The sequence below is a fragment of the Aspergillus tubingensis genome (assembly GCF_013340325.1).
Source record: "Aspergillus tubingensis WU-2223L DNA, scaffold_12, whole genome shotgun sequence".
Classification (NCBI taxonomy): Eukaryota; Fungi; Ascomycota; class Eurotiomycetes; order Eurotiales; family Aspergillaceae; genus Aspergillus; species Aspergillus tubingensis.
Window position 1 is genome coordinate 260,297 of NW_023336286.1, and position 18,986 is coordinate 279,282.

At 48.8% G+C, this 18,986-nt stretch overlaps 7 protein-coding genes across 7 annotated transcripts; 3 read left to right on the forward strand and 4 right to left on the reverse strand.

Annotated features, from left to right (window-relative positions):
• Nucleotides 1-468: 468 nt before the first annotated feature.
• On the forward strand, nt 469-1,942 carry AtWU_10144 (RNA-binding protein; the record flags this gene model as incomplete). Its single annotated transcript, XM_035505249.1, has 4 exons — nt 469-683; nt 965-1,271; nt 1,326-1,562; nt 1,613-1,942. The coding sequence occupies 4 exons, from the start codon at nt 469-471 to the stop codon at nt 1,940-1,942; spliced, it is 1,089 nt and encodes a 362-aa protein (XP_035361142.1).
• Nucleotides 1,943-3,082: 1,140 nt separating this feature from the next.
• Nucleotides 3,083-4,982, reverse strand: AtWU_10145 (phosphotransferase family protein; the record flags this gene model as incomplete). The annotated part of the gene is made up of 5 exons (XM_035505250.1): nt 3,083-3,320; nt 3,380-3,977; nt 4,030-4,211; nt 4,267-4,484; nt 4,554-4,982. The coding sequence occupies 5 exons, from the start codon at nt 4,980-4,982 to the stop codon at nt 3,083-3,085; spliced, it is 1,665 nt and encodes a 554-aa protein (XP_035361143.1).
• A 347-nt stretch (nt 4,983-5,329) lies between these two features.
• Nucleotides 5,330-6,906, reverse strand: AtWU_10146 (peptidase family M28; the record flags this gene model as incomplete). Its single annotated transcript, XM_035505251.1, has 6 exons — nt 5,330-5,404; nt 5,454-5,625; nt 5,679-5,821; nt 5,875-6,252; nt 6,305-6,471; nt 6,522-6,906. The coding sequence occupies 6 exons, from the start codon at nt 6,904-6,906 to the stop codon at nt 5,330-5,332; spliced, it is 1,320 nt and encodes a 439-aa protein (XP_035361144.1).
• Nucleotides 6,907-8,757: 1,851 nt separating this feature from the next.
• AtWU_10147 (GTPase-activating protein GCS1) lies at nt 8,758-10,047 on the forward strand (the record flags this gene model as incomplete). The annotated part of the gene is made up of 3 exons (XM_035505252.1): nt 8,758-8,817; nt 8,875-9,576; nt 9,646-10,047. 3 exons carry the CDS (start codon nt 8,758-8,760, stop codon nt 10,045-10,047), a joined length of 1,164 nt encoding a protein of 387 aa, XP_035361145.1.
• Nucleotides 10,048-11,048: 1,001 nt separating this feature from the next.
• Nucleotides 11,049-13,431, reverse strand: AtWU_10148 (uncharacterized protein; the record flags this gene model as incomplete). The annotated part of the gene is made up of 4 exons (XM_035505253.1): nt 11,049-11,123; nt 11,193-11,531; nt 11,591-11,951; nt 12,032-13,431. The coding sequence occupies 4 exons, from the start codon at nt 13,429-13,431 to the stop codon at nt 11,049-11,051; spliced, it is 2,175 nt and encodes a 724-aa protein (XP_035361146.1).
• Nucleotides 13,432-15,053: 1,622 nt separating this feature from the next.
• Nucleotides 15,054-16,744, reverse strand: AtWU_10149 (cytochrome P450; the record flags this gene model as incomplete). The annotated part of the gene is made up of 3 exons (XM_035505254.1): nt 15,054-15,213; nt 15,339-16,618; nt 16,676-16,744. 3 exons carry the CDS (start codon nt 16,742-16,744, stop codon nt 15,054-15,056), a joined length of 1,509 nt encoding a protein of 502 aa, XP_035361147.1.
• A 1,253-nt stretch (nt 16,745-17,997) lies between these two features.
• AtWU_10150 (terpenoid synthase) lies at nt 17,998-18,972 on the forward strand (the record flags this gene model as incomplete). The annotated part of the gene is made up of 1 exon (XM_035505255.1): nt 17,998-18,972. The coding sequence occupies one exon, from the start codon at nt 17,998-18,000 to the stop codon at nt 18,970-18,972; it is 975 nt and encodes a 324-aa protein (XP_035361148.1).
• Between the last annotated feature and the right edge of the window lie 14 nt (nt 18,973-18,986).

The following is an 18,986-nucleotide window of genomic DNA, read 5'->3' on the forward strand; positions in this document are numbered from 1 at the left end:
CAATGCAGTCTAGCGTCGTACGGAACTGGTACGGCTGGCCAGCTCCAAGGCATCTTCAGGCAGATCTGGGCTGATCCAGGCATCTTCAGGCAGCAACCTGCCCCCTTCGGCATAGGCCCGCCACCGCCCTCGCTGCCTGCCCTTTTTCTCTCACCTTCTCCTTTCCCCCCCCCGTCGACTTCATCCTTCCTCTCAAGGTAAATCTTCATCAGTTTCAATACCAGATTTCCCCCAAGTCAACTCTCGTATCTAGGGCACCAAGCTACCCTTTTCCTCCTATCTCCCCCCCTCTTCAAGCTATTCCCATTCCCACTTGCTTCAAAGGAATTTCAAGTACAGGCAGCCTTTAGCTACTCCTGAGTCCTTGTCTTAACCGCACACAAACCCGGTCAAGACTTCCCCGCGCGCAACTCAAACCACCGTTCAATTCTCTCCACGCTCAACTCCGTTGCGTCCTCAGCCATCAAGATGTCTACTGCCGTCGAGAACACTACCGACAACGTCGCCTCTGCTCCCGCCACTACCGCCCCCGAGGCTACTACCAACGGCACTGCTCCCGCCCCTGCGCAGTCTACGGACGCTGCCGCTGCCAGTGCCGATGAAGGACGTCGGTTGTACATTGGGAACCTCGCTTATGCGACCACTGAGGGGGAGCTGAAGGAGTTTTTCAAGAACTACAAGATGTAAGTCTTTCGAGTTACTTTGCTTTGTTATTGTTCCACCTGGCCTTTCACCTCCCGGTTGGTCTAAGCTCCGTTGGGCTGGTCCAAGCGATTCGGGGGGCCGGCGAGAGCCACGTTTCCTACACCCCTTGCTGCCATCCGACGGTAATACCGCGCAGCAGTGGTATGTGACTACTACTGCAGGCACGCCAATTCTTCAGAGCTCCATCTCTGAAACCCCCTTGATTATTTACATTCTTATGCGGGAAGTAACACCGAATCTAACAATGGCTCTTTCACAGTGAGAGCGTCTCCATCCCCGTGAACCCTCGCACCAACCGTCCCGTTGGCTACGCCTTCGTGGACCTCGCCACTGCCCAGGAGGCCACCGCTGCTATTGAGGAGCTGTCTGGAAAGGAAATCCTCCAGCGCAAGGTCTCGGTGCAGCTTGCCCGCAAGCCCGAGCCCGCCGAGGCCAAGGCCGAGGGTGCTACAAGTGGCGGTGAGGGTGCCAGCGGTAACGAGGGCCGCAAGAGGGCTGGTGGCCGTGGCCGTGGCCGCGGTCGCGGTCGTGGTCGTGGAGGCCGTCTGCCCCGTGCTGGTCGCTCTGTAAGTGACTCGTCAATTATTTCCCATCCAATTGAATGCTAATATCCCATGTAGCAGGCCCCAGTTCAGAACGGTCAGGAGGCTGCCGAGCCCACCAACGTTCCCGGTCAGGCTGCTCCTCTGACTGAGGTCACCAACCAGAACGAGACCGCTGCTGCTGCCGAGTCCAAGCAGGCCGGTAAGCCCCGTGCTCCTCGTCCCCAGAAGCAGCGCGGTCCTCCCGAGGATGGTATTCCTTCCAAGACCAAGGTCATGGTCGCTAACCTTCCTTATGACCTGACCGAAGACAAGGTACGGACGATGGAGTCACAAAACACAGCAACATGCTAACTCCCTCCCAGCTCAAGGAGATCTTTGCCGACTACCAGCCCGTCTCTGCCAAGATTGCTCTTCGTCCCATTCCCCGTTTCATGATCAAGAAGCTCCAGGCTCGCAACGAGCGCCGTAAGGGCCGTGGTTTCGGTTTCGTCACCCTGGGCTCCGAGGAGCTCCAGAACAAGGCTGTTCAGGAGATGAACGGCAAGGAGATTGAGGGTCGTGAAATCGCCGTCAAGGTCGCCATCGACAGCCCCGGCAAGGAGGACGACGCTATCGCCCCTGCTGAGGCCGAGACTACTGAGCAGGCGACCGAAACTCCGGCTCAGGAGAACGCTGCTCCCGCTGCTGCTTAAATGACAATCTCGTTCCCCACCTGAACGAACACACTCCCGTGGAAACTCGGGGGATCGATTGGAGGAGGTGAAGTCGGGACCCGTCATCTGCATGGTTTTTCATAGTGGGCGTCGGCAGGAGGCCAATTTCTTTTCCGCATGGGGAGAAAGGCGCAAGAGCAGAAAGGAAAAGTTCTAAAGCCGAAAACCTTTGACTATTCTTCCTATTTGATCTGGTCCTAGGGGGTTCATTATATGTTATATCCGGATACCCGAAAGGGATTCGTTGTTGGAGATGAAAATGCCGTAATGTGATTGTCTGACGGAACCTGACCTTTGCTCACGAATCTTGCCATTCTGCCACACTGTATCTTAGCAATATTTATTTAGCTTATGATTAGCCGCAAGGCTGGCCTTGTAGTATTTGTGCATGTGTTTATCGTAGCATTTTCCACGTCCGTACTCAGCCATGAATATCCGACCATTCTTCGCTTCATTTTGCTTCATAATTACTTAAAACCCTGTCGATCTAACTAAACACCGTAGTAACAGAACACATCGCGGTAATCATACTATCTCCCCCGCATTAAAGTCATTGGTCACCAGTACGGAGTAATACTAGTATGTAATCCCAGCCTGGATTAGCACCGCCAGTGTGGGAGATGAAAGGAATGTTAATCAATCACACAGCGATCAATACGGAGATTCCCCAGTCTCTATCACTAGTAGTTCAGTTCTAGTAGGTACTACTATGGCACTGGATTTCTCTCAATCTACCATGTCATTCCAGTTACCGGTACTGGCCGGCAGTCTGTGGTTTCTAATGGGTACAGTAGATGTGGTATTACAGTAGTGCTAGGATCTTGGGATTTATTGGTTGGTTATAGAAGTAGTGTTTGGAGATTATCGTATATTATATTTGCTTATTTTACTAGTTAATTACGGAGTAGTAGTTTGGATGTCTAGATAGAGTCGGGTCAGTACCTAGTGAATAATAGGATGGATAGAGAGAAGAGTTGAGGATGGAAATGTCGTGAAGGGTTGGCAGGTCTTAGGCAGTAGTATTGTCTTTTTAAATGAGATGGAGATTGCTCAAAATTGCTAGGTGCAGTGGAGTTGGGAATTAGTGTCTGTCAGGTATTATTATACATCATGTCTTGACTATGAAGAATAAGAAGAAGATTCCCTTTCAATAGCCTGTAGCTGGGAGTATATAGAAACCGCCTGTTCGTATGTCTGGTGCGAGGTCCAGCCGTCCCTGCCGAGGATTCCAGACATTGCGTCCCAGAAATCCTGAACTTCGTTCCATCCTTCGCTGTCTTGGTGGTGTTGGTGGATTTCGGAGGGGGTGAAGGTGATGGGGCATTCTTTTGTGGGGTGTTTCAAGGAAGCCCAGTTCCTTCGGATGTGGTTTAGTAAGTATAGTCTGAGTAGTATGTGAGAGATGATAGCACATACTTCTGGATCCGTATTAGTGATTCCCGTAGTGGTAAGATATCTCCATCCCATGTGTTTCCCACGAAGTGGATCGGATGGGTTAGTATCTTGCCGTTGGGGTATCGGAGGACTTTGTCGAGGAGGGGGTTCTTCTTCGCGGTGTTTTTCTCGTAGAGGTATAGTAGGATTGATTTAGAGATCTTTTCTCTGAGGTCTCTTTGGGTATCTTCATCCAGGTGCTTAAAATTCTTAGGTGATTTGAGGATTATTTCTCCGTTGTAGTCGAGGAAATGCGGGTGGCGGCCTTCGAGGAATAAAGGGCCCGTCCAGGTGCTTTGCCAGTCGATTATACTGGTGATGTGGCCGGTTTCGTCGACGAAGATGTTCGGGGTGCGGAGGTCTGTGTGCCATAGGAATGACCCTGTGATGTCTTTGTCCTGTGGGATTAGGTGGGGAGAGATGGTTAGGTATTTTCGGAGAAGGGAGAGGTGTTCAGCAGGATTGTTTTGACTGTCGGAGGTGAACAAGGGATCGGTTGGGGAGCGTGGTTTTGCGTGTTTAGCAATCCAGGATGCTTCTCGATTGGCGAGGGCTTGTATGTAGTCGAGTGCGGAAGTCCCTGTTCTGATTAGCAGGGGAGATCAGATATGACAAACCGGCAAGAGACGTACATGGTCCACGATCAATATCCATGCTTTCTCGTCCGTTGCTCCAAAAGGCTGGATCTACAACTGGTCCAATGGAAAACTTCTCAGAGATCTTCTGCCTTACTTCAGGCGGACAGTTGTCTCCGACAACTCTTGCAGGCTGAGATCCAGGGGGCGCGTCTGTCTTATAGAAAAGACAACCGTATCTGCTGATTTTAGAAGGCATACAGAAGTTGGTTCCTTGATGATGGGTATACAAACACCGAAAATCTCAAGGATAGCAGCTTCTGTTGGATGCTCACTATATCCTCCATCGTCTGGACCTTATGCTCAAGGTCCATGTCCGTCCAAGCGTCTGCAAGATTGCTTCCGGGTGCATGTTCCATGATAATATACTCGGCACCTACACTGTTCGTAGAACCGACAGCCGAACTCCACGCGAGGACTTTGGGAACTGGAATGTGTAGTATGGTCCTCAACTAGAATCCAAGTCAGACAAATAGCATGAAAGGGCAAATTGGCAAGACCAATAGGTGAAAGAAACTCACAAAATCCATTGTAGCAACCTCGGAAGCAGTCGTCAGATATGCCGGTCCAGCATTCGGATTTGGTATCCGAGCGATAACCGTCTTCCCATTGTCCATAGTAAGCTTGAAAGACTTGTTATATGATCCTTCCCCTATTTTTCCCATAATGAGACATGATTTAGAATATGACGCTTGTATGGCAATATTCTGCAGTTCAAGGATGTTGAATTCACGGTATCTCTCTTGGAGCTGTTGCTGTTCATCCCAGAGCCATCGTCCACTGGTATATCGGAAGAAGTCTTTGGGGTTTCCGATGATGTTATCCAGATGAGGTTGGGAGTGATGTTGATTGGAATAACGTCGGCTCGAGAGGGGTGCTGGAATTGTCTTTCTCGGCCATATTGCTAAGGTATTCCGGATCGCCTTGAATGGGGGCGAAGCTATGCGCATGGTTATCCTAAGCGGTTATGGAATCAATGAAGTAGCAGATCACAAGGGCGTAGTGTAAACATTCTTTATTTGAGTAGTCGGGGCATTAGTCATCCATCTTATGCATGGTGTGATAGATGCTTTCTGATTCGCATGCAGCAGATTGATAGTCAGGTGTATCTGTACGTGGATTGGTTTGGTCATGGATACTAGTTTACTCATTGAATTAGGGGCGCATCAGTTTCATATTGATTAAGATTATAAGAGAGTTATTTTCGTCAAGATCTCAGTATATTGGTATGTTGTAAGTATAATAACTATATAGCAGCTCTACATGTTACGAAGCTGAAATAACTTCTGAGTATACTCTACCTCCATGAATTATCCCACCCAGCCTGCTCGACAACAAACGCGATAGCCAGTTCGGAGAACCGAGCCATGTGCTGGCAAATCGTCAGCAAGATATGGACAGGGGGAATGCGTTCAACTTACTTCGATAGAGAAGACGCCCGTTTCATCGTCAACGTCCATCCTATCCTTGATGCCGTGAACATAGGGGTCCATTTCACCCGGGAAAGAACCCCCAGCGAGCGGGTTGCCTTCAGAGGCAAAGGCAGCGGGGTAGTTGAGCTTGGTGTATGACATGTAGTCGGATCCAGCGTTCCTGATGAATCATTCAGTACATGGCGCGTCTCTGGGGATACTTTGGGGTCTTACGGGCCAAGTTCATAGACTTCTGCTGGAATAGAAATGTATTCTCGACTGAGATTGACTGTCCAGTTTGTGAGCGCTGCATCGGCTTGGGTTGCAACAAAGCCGATGGTCTCGGTGGCATTACGGGCAATAAAAGCCGTCATATCCTTTGAAGATATTAGCACTGAAAAATGAAAGAACAAAATGTTGGAAGTCATACAAACTCCATCATGGCACCAATCTTAGCACCCTGCTCCTTCTTATACCGCGCAATGGCTTGACTGCCCAGTAGCCCGCCCTCTTCAGCTGCATACCAGTGGAATTCCACAGGTCCATCCTTGGGCGTGTAACCATTCTCAGCGAGAATGCGGAAGGCCTCGAGGATACTGACAGTGCCGGAGCAGTCATCGTCAGCGCCAGGCGCGGGCAACAGCGGAAAGAGATAGTTGGCCGAATCTTGGTGCGCGCCAATAATGGTCAAAGGTTGAGAAAAGCTGCGAACTTTAGGCTCGAAGCGTGCAATAATTGAAGATTGGGGAAAAGGGTGGGTGAAGTATTCGAGAGAGATGTGGGTGCGGAAAGGCGAGTTGGAGATGATCTTGGTTCAGTAAGTTCATGCCCAAGGATTGTGGCTGTAGGGGAGGAAATACCTCAGCAATATGGTCGTGCAGCCATTCAGAGCTCTGTTCGCCGTGAAAGTCACCGTAATATCGGTTGTAGTAGGAGGTCATGTGCTGCAGGACATCGTGCATTCGTTGCGTCTCAATTTGAGAGAACAGCGGCTTCACGAGACCTTTATGGGACAGCTTGGGAAGGTCTGAGGGGGTTAGTCTAACAAGAATTACTGTGCCAGAAAGGAAGACTTACTGGGATCCCCAGAAACCGAAGCCATCGCCTGCTCCGCGTAAAAGTCCTGATGGTCGGTGATGTCTACGAACTTCTGACCGCGTTGGCGGAGGCGCAGCTTATCGCCTTCAGTCATCCATTCCGCCTTCTCTTCGCCTCTAATGTGCAGAAGACGAGGTTCAGCCAGAAGAGCTGCAGTTTCAGGACGTAAAGACACCATCGCAGCAACTGGGTCGGAATAAGTGTTCAAGGCCGAGACGATGGCCTCATCCACGACGTGTTCGCCGAGTGTAGTTTTTGGGACCTCGCGATCCGCGGCGAAGACTACTTGCGAGTCTGGCTGCGGGTGCGGGGAAGCCAAAGCTCCTGCAGTGCTCCAGAGGAGCAGAAGATGGGATGTTCTCATGATCACAACCAAATTGCGGCGGATATTTAGGTGCTGGATTACGGCCCTGTGAGCTGTGAAGTGTTGAGTCAGGCTTGTGGAGGAAGAGGAGAGATAAGAGGGTAAATAAGCTCTCCGGCGGCAAGGGGACAAAGCAGGCAACGGTCGGGCCTGGCTAGCGCCCGCCGGAGTCCGGAACCACGCTATTTGCTGGGGGGCAGCCTGAATTTTGGGGAAATTTGGTGCCTGTCATTTTCAATCGCCAGCCATAAATGTGGTTCCTGATCGGTGGATCCAACCTTCAAAGTCAATAATGCCACCATTCGGCGAAATCACCTTATCGAAGTGACTCATGCTTTACGGATTGAGTTGCTTAATTTCAGCATAAGCACTAGTTATGCCAATAGTGTCATATGAGAATGCTCATGGCTCGAGCGTTTTGACTACTCCGTACCATTGATGGCTTTATCCCGCCATCCTCTTGCTGCAACATCTTAAGTGACTGACAGCTACTAACTATACTTTGAAATTGCTATAGGCTATAACTTATACCAAATGAGATATAAAGCCGCTTCAGAATCACCAAATGGCTCAAGGTATCAGGCTAATGAAAGCTGTGCACATACTCTCAGTTGCTCGACAGGCTGCCCGATCGTGTGTGAGAAATGCTTCGCTTTCTTTGATTGCACAGACATGAGGCTTGCCAGCAAACATTCGTTGATTCAGTCATAAGAATTAGAAGTATATGGCAATGTTTTATGTCCGAAAGTAGTTGCTTTTTCAACTTCGCTCTCGTGCCATTGCGAAACCCATCACGACACATATACTATCGCCCAAGATGATTCAACAAGGAACTCTCCCCTCGCCAATGCACTGGCTGAAGGGGTCTTAGAATTGAGGTCAGCTCGAACAAAGAGATCGGCTACAACTAACCACTACACGGCTTTGAGTCCAGCCCAGTCCCGACGGTGGCCGGCATTACACTGGGTCTCGACGCTTCTACTCCACAGTTTTCTGCTTCTCATGCGATGACCATCCCCTTCTGTAAAAAGAACGTATTGAAGTCTTGCACAAGTCATAGCCCGTCGAAAATTGCTCTACCTTAGTTACCGTCACTGGTTTGACTGATTTTTCTCTAGATACAGCACTGAGAAAACCGACTTTCCAGGATACAGATGGTTCATACAGAACGAGCAGAACACATAAGTATTGAAGCAGTGGAGCTCAATCTTGTCGGTGTTGAGATGCCGTTTGAAGCCCAATGGGTACCATAGTTGGCTGAGCTGGAGCCATGGGACAGCGAGTGGAACTGCTGGCCGCATCCTCGGCAGCCAAATCCCGCCTTCCATTAATTGCACCCTGGACACTGCCATCCCTTCTCAACTTTCATACACAGCCTCACTCGTTTCGCCTGTTGCGATATCTACTTTTACTGTTAAGTGGACCCGACAGGTTGAGTTTCATCTGGCGGGTGGAGAGACTAACAGAAGCTAAGGGTAGTGCCTCTTCTCCCCTCCGATCGGCCCCTCTCTTTCTCGCCGCTGAACCTCCCCGATCTCTCACCGCATCCAGGGGCTGGGGAGCATTGAGCAATTGTTGCCCGTCTTATTCCCGACCTTCATCTGTGCTTCCTGCTCTTATTATCCTTGACTCGTCATGTCGCGAATGTGGGAGGTCGATCCGGAGACGAGGGCCAAGGTATGCCATCGTCACCCCTCCATCTCCTGTTTCTGCCACTGCCTCCGCGTCGACGTCGGAGCCTTGGACAACACACGCTGACTTCCCCGGATCTGCTCTCCCCCTCTAGCTCCTCCAGTTCTCCAAAACCAATGGCAACGATAAATGCTGCGACTGCGGCGCCCCTTCGCCTCAATGGGTATGAATCTTCCATCCTCAGACGTGCGCGGCACTGTCGCCACGATTCGCGCAACCGTACCACCCGACAATACGCCCACATACAACCATCACTGACACACACTCTACAACCAGGCATCTCCTAAGTTCGGTACCTTCATCTGCTTGAACTGCGCCGGCACCCACCGCGGCCTAGGTGTTCACATCTCCTTTGTCCGCTCCATCACCATGGACGCCTTCAAGACTTCCGAAATCCTCCGCATGGAGCACGGTGGCAACGAGCCGTGGAAGGACTTCTTCGATTCCCATCCCATCACGCAATCCGAAGGTCGCACATTCGAAGATTCCACCATAAAAGAGAGATACGAGGGCGAAGTTGGCGAGGAGTGGAAGGAGAGACTGGCTGCGAAAGCCGAAGGAAGAGAATACGTTCCGGGCCAACCCAAACCGCAGCAACCGAAGAATAAGGAACCAACATCTCGGTCGAGCACACCGCTCGCTGTCCGGACCGGATCCCCGGCATCCCATGATGGAGTACCGGAGATGAGTAAGAAGGAACGCAACGAGGCGTATTTTGCTCGGCTGGGTAACGAAAACTCCTCGCGCTCGGAATCGGTACCTCCATCGCAGGGAGGCAAGTTTACCGGATTCGGAGGCGGAATGCCGGTTACAAACACGCCCAAACAGTCAGGTAGCGGGGCGGCAATTCCAGGATTCGACGATTTCCAGAAGGATCCCATGGGTGCGTTGACGAAGGGCTTCGGATGGTTTGCAACGACTGTAGGCAAGAGCGCGAAGACAGTCAATGATTCGTACATCCAGCCTACAGCGAAGACGGTACATTCCCATCCATCCTTCGTTTCCATTCGTTATGGCCAGTAACTGATGACTTCTTCCACTGTTTAGATAGCAGAATCCGACCTTGCAGCTCAAGCGCGCGTTCACGCCGCCACCCTCGGCCAAAACATGCAACACGGTGTCCGTGGCGCAGCGGACCATTTTCATCGTTTCGTGGAAGGACCCGACGAAGCTGCAGCCGCAGCCGCGGCACGGAGAGGCCGCGTTGAACCGGAGAGGAAGGATTTCTGGGACTCGTTTTCTTCGGTCGCAGCGCAGGATAGCCATCGGAGGACCGCATCCAGGTCGAGTGCCATTGGCACTGCGGCAATGAAGACGGGGCCTAGTGGTGCTGGCGCTTCTTCGACTTCGTCTGCAGCTGCGTCGTCCGCGACAACTGGCACAGGGGCGGGCTCGTCCGCGACGGCAAGGAAGAGTACAGATGAAGGTGGATGGGATGATAATTGGTGAAGAAAGATAGAAACGAACAGATTTTAGACAAGCTTTGTTATTATTGTTCGGGGGATCCTAGCTGGATAGGTTACGTTAGATTGGTTACAGATATGGTGCATTACATTGCCTGTTTCATTTGTTCATCTGGCTGGAGTGTTGGTGTTGTGTTGTGCTGTGTGATGTGACGAGACATTCTTGCATGGCAGTGTGCGTATACAATTGATTGATATTGATTTTCTCCATTGGTAGCTTCTGGCTGCACTGTAGATTTTATTTCTTTCCTACCTACCATTGCATCCAGTTCCACAATGCCCATACACTAGCAAACTGAAGATACGTTCAAATCATGGATACTAAGTACCTAGCCAATCCTACGAATTACCATGATTCATGAATTCTCTGGTAGTCTTGCACAATATCATGGAATAACACGGCCTGACTATAGTACCAATAGTCAAAGAAATATCATTCTCTCATTAAACCATCCATCCCTTCACGTGGAGAAGAACCTGCTCACATCACAATGGCCAGGAGCCCATGTCAACCCAACCACCGACATAGAGAGCCTTCGGCAGAGAATAATAGACTCACTAGACTGTATTCTTTGTTTACTCCATAAATATCAACCCTATGACTGTTACTTCAAACTAGATAATAATATAGAGTTAGTTCGGATAGTAGTACCTACTGGTGAATGCGAACTGTTCAAAATCTCTGCAGGGACAAATTTCTTTTACTATGAAGGTACGGTCGTATTTCTTTAGGATATGAATTATAGTATGCAAGAAAGTTCAATTGAGAGGCAAGCTTGTTTTCATTGTTGGTCAAAGCTATGAGATTTTACTTACTTCTCCTGCTTCTTTCACTTACACTCCTCAGCTAGAGACTTGGCTGTTTCTCACAGTGGGATCAGAACGTGATAGAGAAAGATAAAGGAGAAATTCGAACTCAATTATAAAGTAATATCTATCCGCAACGCCAAATAAAACCAACCCGGATATCAATTAATAAAATCTAATCTAATCAATAATCTCCCTCGCCCTCCTCATCTCCTCCTCACTCGGCATATTGACAATCATCATATAAATAACTTTCTAAACCATTGTTAGCAATCAGCCCCAACTCAATAAAAAAAACTCAAAGTGATTGGGGTTTGAACATACCCTCTTCAACAACTTATTCAACCCACCGCCCACAAACCCCTTCGTACTCTGATGAGGGACAGGCTTGCCCTCCGCGCGAGCCTTCTCAGCCTCTTTATCTCCCCCTCTTGCCTTCTTCAGCGCAGCATCAGCAAGACCACCGAAGAAGGACGGTTTCGCTCCGCGAGCAGACCGTCCCTCGATACCCATCCAGCCGAGGATCGTATCGTCGGTGAATTTCCCTCCCGTAGCCATGGCGAGTAGAGATCCGCTGGCGGCTTTGTTGGTAGGGTCTGCGTATCGAGAGGTGAATTCGGGCTTGCAGCCCATGGCGAGGTTGCTTTCGGGGTTTTTGGCGATCTAAATTTATTATATTAGTCGATGGACAAGGCAACATGTGAGAGATGATGGAAACTCACGAATTTAGCTTGATCTCTCTTATCGTAGTATTCCTCAACTCCCTCCATCGCGCGATGCACTTTCCCCAGCAAGACTTCGTACTTTTTCTTCGTTGCCTCGTCGACATCCGGATTGTGCAGGTCGGGGAAGATGAGAGGGGAGAATTGGTCGAAGGTGGAGTTTGCTGTCGCGTTGGCTGTTTGGTATTTCTGTTTGACCCGGTGGAATCCTTTCTCTGGGGTTCGGGCGGAGGTGATGGTGTTGTTCATGTCGAGGTCGAGGATGGCTTCTTTTGATTCTGGGGCGTAGGTCATGAGGAGGCAGAAGAGACCGCGCGGCATGAAGAAATCTTGATTGATTTTGTCGAAGAAGTTTCCGGATCTATATGCATTCCCCTATTAGCATCTGTGTGTGTGTATGAGAAAAAAGTTGGGGGGTGGGTTAGGAAAATGCAAACAAACCTCCGTCTCCCATCAACAGCCATACCAATCCTCACGACCGCATCAGCCACAATACCCATCACAAACCCAACCGTAGGACTAACAAAGTATCCTCCCACATTGTTAGCCAAATTGATAACCTGAAACCACTGCGATCCAATACAGGATTTATTAGCCTTGTCGACATAATCAAGAAACATCTTCTGATCGATACCGAACTTCTCAAGTTCGGGGGCGTAGGCGCGCACGAATCCTCGCTGCCGGTCCTTTGGCCGACGCTGAGGCAGAACAACGGGATAATCAAGCTTCGGAGGGCCGAACTCTACACTTGTGTCGTAGTAGCTCCAGTTAAGAGGGACTGGATACTCCCGAACAAAGGATTCCGCTAGCTTCATGCTATAGTCGGCGTCGTCTTGATCGGGTGGGGGTGTGGTTGGGTAAGTTACCCCACGGAGGTGGTCTTGTGCTTCATCCAGTTCCCATTGGCGCTCGATGTCTTTGTCGACTTCGTCGTATTCTCGTGAGTATACGGAGTCTTGATCGTATTCGTGGAGTTTGACTGTGGACTTTTCGTCTTTGGGAGAGGGAGGTTTTTCGGTGGGATTGGGCGAGTCGCTCACTTCTCTGGATGTTTGCGGGGGAGGGTACTCGTTGTGTGTTGGAGGGTAGCTATTTCCTGTGGGAGGATAGCTATTTTGCGGTGGATAGCTGTTCTCTGTAGGAGGGTAGGTGTTTTGCATGGGTGGTTGACCGTGTTCCCAAGGGTGGTAGGCAGTGTAGGTTGGGGGATGGTTGTTCTCCATGGGAGGGTAGTTGTTTTGGAGGAGGGGTTGGCCATTGTGCATTGGAGGGTAATTGTTCTCCATATGAGGGGGGTAGCTGTTTTGAGAAGTACAATTGTTCTCCATGGGAGGTTGGCCGTTGTACATGGGAGGTTGACCATTCTGAACAGGAGGGTAAGTATTGTAGTTTGGAGAGTAGTTATTCTCCATCGGAGGAGGATAGTTGTTATGCATAGGAGGATGACCGTTTTGCGCTGGGGGATAGTTGTTCCCCATAGGCGGGGAATAGCCGTTATTCATGGGAGGCGGATAGTTGTTTTGCATGGGAGGTCGGTCATTATGTGTAGGAGGATAGGTGTTATGGGATGGTGGATAGTTGCTCTCCAGAGGTAAAGGAGGACTGTTGTTCTGCATGGAAGGACGACCATTCTGCATCGAAGGACGATTATGTCCCCCATCCTCAGTATGGTACGAAGGTGCCAAACTTTCAGTCTCTTCAACAGGTGATAAAGATTCCCCTTCCGCATGTTGTTGCTGTTTCTCTTTCTGCTTCTTTTCATGATGCTTTGCTTTTTGGGCTTTGACAGTTTCCGAGACGAGGCCGATCCCGGCACTAGCTTGTCGGATAAAGTAACCCATGATGAACAAACAAAGACAAGTACAATTAAAGGGGTATATTTCGCAGTAAGTCAAAGATGGAAGCTTAAAAGATTCTTGATCAAGTATTCAAATTAGACCAGCTAGATTGAACATATTTATACAGACCCTTGCCCACCATACCTCTCACCCCTCCCTCCCCTCGGCGATAAGAAAATAGCCCCCAAATGTATACGTGCTAGGGACCTCACCCGCCCAACCCCATAAAACAAGGGCCGCGTCAGCACTAGAACCACTTAAGATCAACAGCTGATTGGTCACCTCGTATGGCAAAAGCTTTTCTCTGCTGCGCCTTACTCCGCTGTCACATCTTAACCATAAAAAGTATCCCTGGTGTTCCACCTATTATGGGTCGATTTGGGGGCGGGTCTAGTCTGCCTTAGATATATGATAGGATGGATTTCAGGCAAGCTTTGGTGAAACACGTTGATTGTCTTGGTACGATGTACAGAGTAACAATTGAGTATCTACAGTACTACTTATCTATTTACCCTAACTATCTAGAATAGATTTATCCATTTCAGGCATTATAATTATCATAACTAGATACTACATCCCGTCACGATCATTAACAAAAATCCCACCGCTTCAATTATCATAGATAAGCGATCCTAAAATCATATCAGTAACAATGTGATGACCCTGACTCAATCCTACCCGAACAAAGCCTTGCGACAACTATCCTCTCAGCGATGAACCAAACCCAAACAGGCAATTGAGATGTTCGGGTGTGAATTGCGGGGTGCCCTAATCCTGATACAGCAATGGTCATCGCCGCACTAGCTTGTTCAAGTTTAGTCCTCTGAGTTGGATGCCGATCTCCGTCTGAGCCCCTGCCTCAGCCGCAGAGCTTGGTGGGACACATCGGAAATTGTTACCAGGATATCAGCCCCGAGCAAAACATAGATGTACAGCCGAGCATCGACAAGGCTGGATTTGGGACGATCAAACTGTGTGGAATCTGTCTTGATTGTCGTATTGGTGCTAATATGTGTATTGTGAAGTACTTCTGAGGAAGTCTAGTTTAAGTAGAAAGAAATATATATATGATATGTACACATAGTGTATGTGTATATTCAAGGAATGTATGTCAATATGTGCAGTAGAACAATAGTACAAACAGAGGAAAGTCGATGATGAACGTAAAGATCATTAAGTCAGTCTTGTTTATACCCAACAAACATTCTATATCATGAGATGCCCGGCTGCCGGCACGCAACGGGCCGCAGAAAGGAAGACGGGTCAGCCTTGACCCTAATTACTATGACCTGCTCAGAGGAACCCTCATTCAAGTCGAAAGACGATCTAACATCAGACCAGTCTTGACAAACCCCCCATTCTGACGCGGAATCAGTTATTCTTGTCTTACACTGCCTAGAGTTTCAGCATTTAAGAGAGATCTTTTGGAGACATTTATGTCAATGAGATTATTTTCTTGGTTTGTTAAATATGGAGTTAATTAAGATAAACAATAAAAATTAATTAAGTATGAAAGCTCACTGAGTATCAGCACTAGACATATCACGTGCGTGAGCTTATTCCGAACCACTCGCTTTATCAGTTCCACTCCTAAACGTTTCACTAGTTTCCAGACTAGTAGCAACTTATGCTTTGATCGGCTTCAGGTTGATATTCAAAGGTGGGTTGTGCCACACGATCCAGGCCCTCTGGTTCGTAAGCCAAGTCTTGGGATCCGTAGCAATCTCCAAATCAAAGTGCAGGAGCAAGTTGCAAATGAACAGTGACACGATGTAGTGCGCCATGCTAGTGAAAGGTCAGTGTTTTTCTTGACTTCTCGAGCAGGGAAAGAAAATAAACATATAGAGAGATTGAAACAAAAGATACATCTAAGAAACGACAGGACAGGGTGAAGTGGGTGTAGAACTTACTATTGACCAATGCAATTATAGGGACCGACAGAAAACGGCTTATACGCATCCTTAACATCCTTAGACGCGAAACTGTTCTCCTCCTTTGTATTGTACCATCGCTGAGGAGCGAAAGTCTCCGGATCATGAAAGTTATCCGTGGAATGAAAAGCTGCAAGAGGAGTAACATAGACACGAGTGCCACCGGCAACCCACTTCCCAGCTATAGTGACCCCGGGAGCCGGAACCAAGCGCCCAGGAGTGACAGGAACAGCCGGGAACACACGGAGGACTTCCTTAATGCAGGCATCAAGAAGGGGCATGTCGACCATGTTCTTCATAGTAATGTCGGAACTGGTGTTGAACTTTGAACGAACCTCATTTTGCAGCTCTTTGAGTATGTGTGGGGCAAGGAGAAGATGGGCGATCAGGCCGCTCAAAGCCACCGCAGATGTCCCAGATCCTGCGATATTCATGAGTGGTGCATTGGCCTGGATTTCTTGCAACGAAATGTTATCTGACTTGGCATCTGTGAGGAACTGCACGATATCTGTGCGATATGAGTTCGATGCCAGTCGTTTCTCGAGCCTCTGGTCCGTTGTGGAAAAGTAGAGTCGTCGCATTCTGAATACCTCGCGAAGGATCGGCTTGAGGATGATCCTAGCCAGAGGGAAGTCTGCTAGTGCTTGGATTACTGCGGCACTGGGTACTATAATCAGTGAGGCGCGCGCAAAGGCCCGGTGAGTGGTATCATCCAGTAAGTGAAGTGGTTCCCCGAATTGAAGGTCGTTGATCATGTCAAAGAGGGCCAGGTTCAAATACATGTTGATGTCGACAGGTTTGGATGACTGATCACTCTCAACATGTAGCTTCTTGATCAACTTGTCAATATGCTGGATTATCAGAGGCTCCTGAGCAGCCAGTGCTTGCTTCGAGAAGGCCCGGGAATACAAACGTCGCAGTCTGGCATGATCTTGGTTGTTGGCGGTGACCAAAGAATGAAAACCATATTCCCCTGCCATAGCCCTGAAGAACACCATATTGCGGGGTATGGCGAGGGGCCAAGCTGCACTACTCGAGTAGATGTCTTTCCAGGCGCTTGCGGCGGTGAAGCTGAGCTCATCCGGAGCCACTCGTACCACTGGCCCGTACTTTGCGTGCAGCTTTTCCAAGGTATTAACTGATTTGCCAATCAAAACCAAGAAGAAAATGGGAAGGCGGCTAGACGCCATGAGACGAGGGCCAGGATAGTGCTTGAGAGGGTGGAAGAATATGTTGTAGATGACGCATATGATGGAGTACTGTTGTTCTTGTTAGTGGATTAATACGCAAATCGCTGGGAGGACGAGAGTGCTCACAGGAACAAAGGCCCACGCAAACGCTTTGAGAATGAATGGAAGAGATAGTTCATCCGTGATTAAGGTCATCTTGCCCGGTAGATGCTTAGAAGTATTAAGATTACTGAGGTTGAGAGGTTGAGAGGTTCAGAGATGAGAGTATATTTGAAGAAAAGGGTACTGTGCAGTGGAAGGAGCGGGTTCACAAATATATAGATACGAGTCACCGCTTCGAATTGGAATCAAGAGGGATTGAGAAAGCAGTCACTCGCTATCATGTGGCGAAAAGCAAATCTAGCTCGGTCTACCGTATGTAGCAGGAGCAAGCAAGATTTGAAAAAAAGTGAAAACAAGGTGAAGTAAGTCCAAAAACGGCCATAATGACAAATCAAGTACTCATAGGCAAGTGGTGAGCTTGATTTCGTAACGAGCACACTGCATCCCAGAGGTGATTGATCACGACGGTCTATGATCCTTTTGTGATAATTCGGGTCGGGCATAACTTCTATAGAGAGATAGAACAAGCACTTAGACCAACTTCCCCACATTGTTTACTTGTGATATGCCTACTGAAACTTTGACATCTAAGCATATGCAATGTTTATCACTCAGAAATGCTTAGGAGACATCATGTCTGTGACATGTGCTTAGCATTGCATATGTGTATGCGTTGGCCATCCTTCGATGTACACTTCAGCACTGTTCGGACAAAGCATGCTGAGATTGGCTATATGTAGACGCCGATCACGATGATGCTTACAAAGGGAGTTCTTTGTTGTACTGGGTTTCGTAGGGCATGAGATGAGCTCGAAGTTGGGATGCCATGAAAATAAACTTCCGTTGATCTGATGTTCCGGGATCATCCCTGTGCTTCTTTAAGTTACTTACGATTCCAGGCCACACATGTGGCACATGCACGCAGATCAAACTAATAAGAACCAATGACCAGTGTGTATTATAGCATTGACCAACATCCTTTGAAGACTAACGCAACGTGAGATGTGACATGCCAGTTAGGGCATAGTGTGAACCGATCTTCCGCTGTCTCACACCGTTCACATTAGGGTGCCGAAGCCGGTGTGCTCAAGCCACGGTGCCCACATGTTCCTTCTCTTTCCGTATTTGTCCATTTCTAGAGATGTGTACAGGAAATGTATTTGTCGGTCTTATCTGTTAACATGGATAGCATTCACCAAATGGCACTCGATGTGAATCATGACTGCTGAACCAAGTAGCTGTGGTTGTCCATAAGTAATGACCCGTAGCCCATGAACCATCTCAGCATCATAACCATCATTTTCAAACAATTCCCTTCAGAAAGTCCACTTCAGTACGCCCTAACAATGGGTCAACCATTCTCTGTTAATCAGAATTCTACGGACCCTGCCACCAGTGATCCAGTCAGACTATTTTTTACCCTGGTGTCCACCTTCCTTCGAGAAGTATTCGTTGTCACTATACCCGACGTCCCAGCCGATGATTCCTTCGACGGAGAAGTTTTCCTCCACTTCAGCCGTTGTGGACTGCCCTCAGAGGTCGTCTACAAGTATTCTAAAGGAGCGGCCTTTATGGCACGATGCTTCTACCCACACCTAGATCGTGACACCCAATTGTTCATCGGAGTGTGGACGTCATACATCTTCTCGATTGATGATCTCTGTGAGGGAGCCGAATTCAGAGAGAATCTCAAGTATTACCGCGCATACCTCTTGGGAATCCACCAGCCACAGTGGGCCTACATTCGTGGCCTATTCTCAGCCTTGGAGGACCTCTGCGCCCGCTACGACCCCTTTGTTGGTGACATGATCCTCAAGTCCTCAATGGATTACATCAGTGTGAACGTCTTCGAAGTAGAGCAGAAGGGACGTCTTAAGGTTGATCGCAATACCAGCATGTTTCCCGAATTCCTGCGGCAAAAGAGCGGAATCGGAGAGGCCTATGCATTCGCCAATTTCCCCAAAGGTGGTCTCGACATCGCGTCTTACATTACCCTAATTCCTGATCTAGCAGCGATTGTGCCACAGCTCAACGATATCGTTTCCTTCTATAAGGAGTCGATTATCGGCGACGAGCAAGATACTAATTTGATGCTTGTATCTGAAGTCGAGGGCTGCTCTGCTACCGAAGCGTTGGAGATGACGATTGTCAAGTGTCTTCATAGTATTCGGAGATTACGTGCAGCCTGCTTGAGAGATGCGGACCTTCGAATTGTGGTGGACTCTTTCGTGGAGGGGTTTGCTTTGTATCATTTGAAATGGTCCCGTTATCATATGGATGACTTTGGGGATTTCCGCGAGTGGCTGTTGGAAGGTCATTGATTTTGGCGAATATG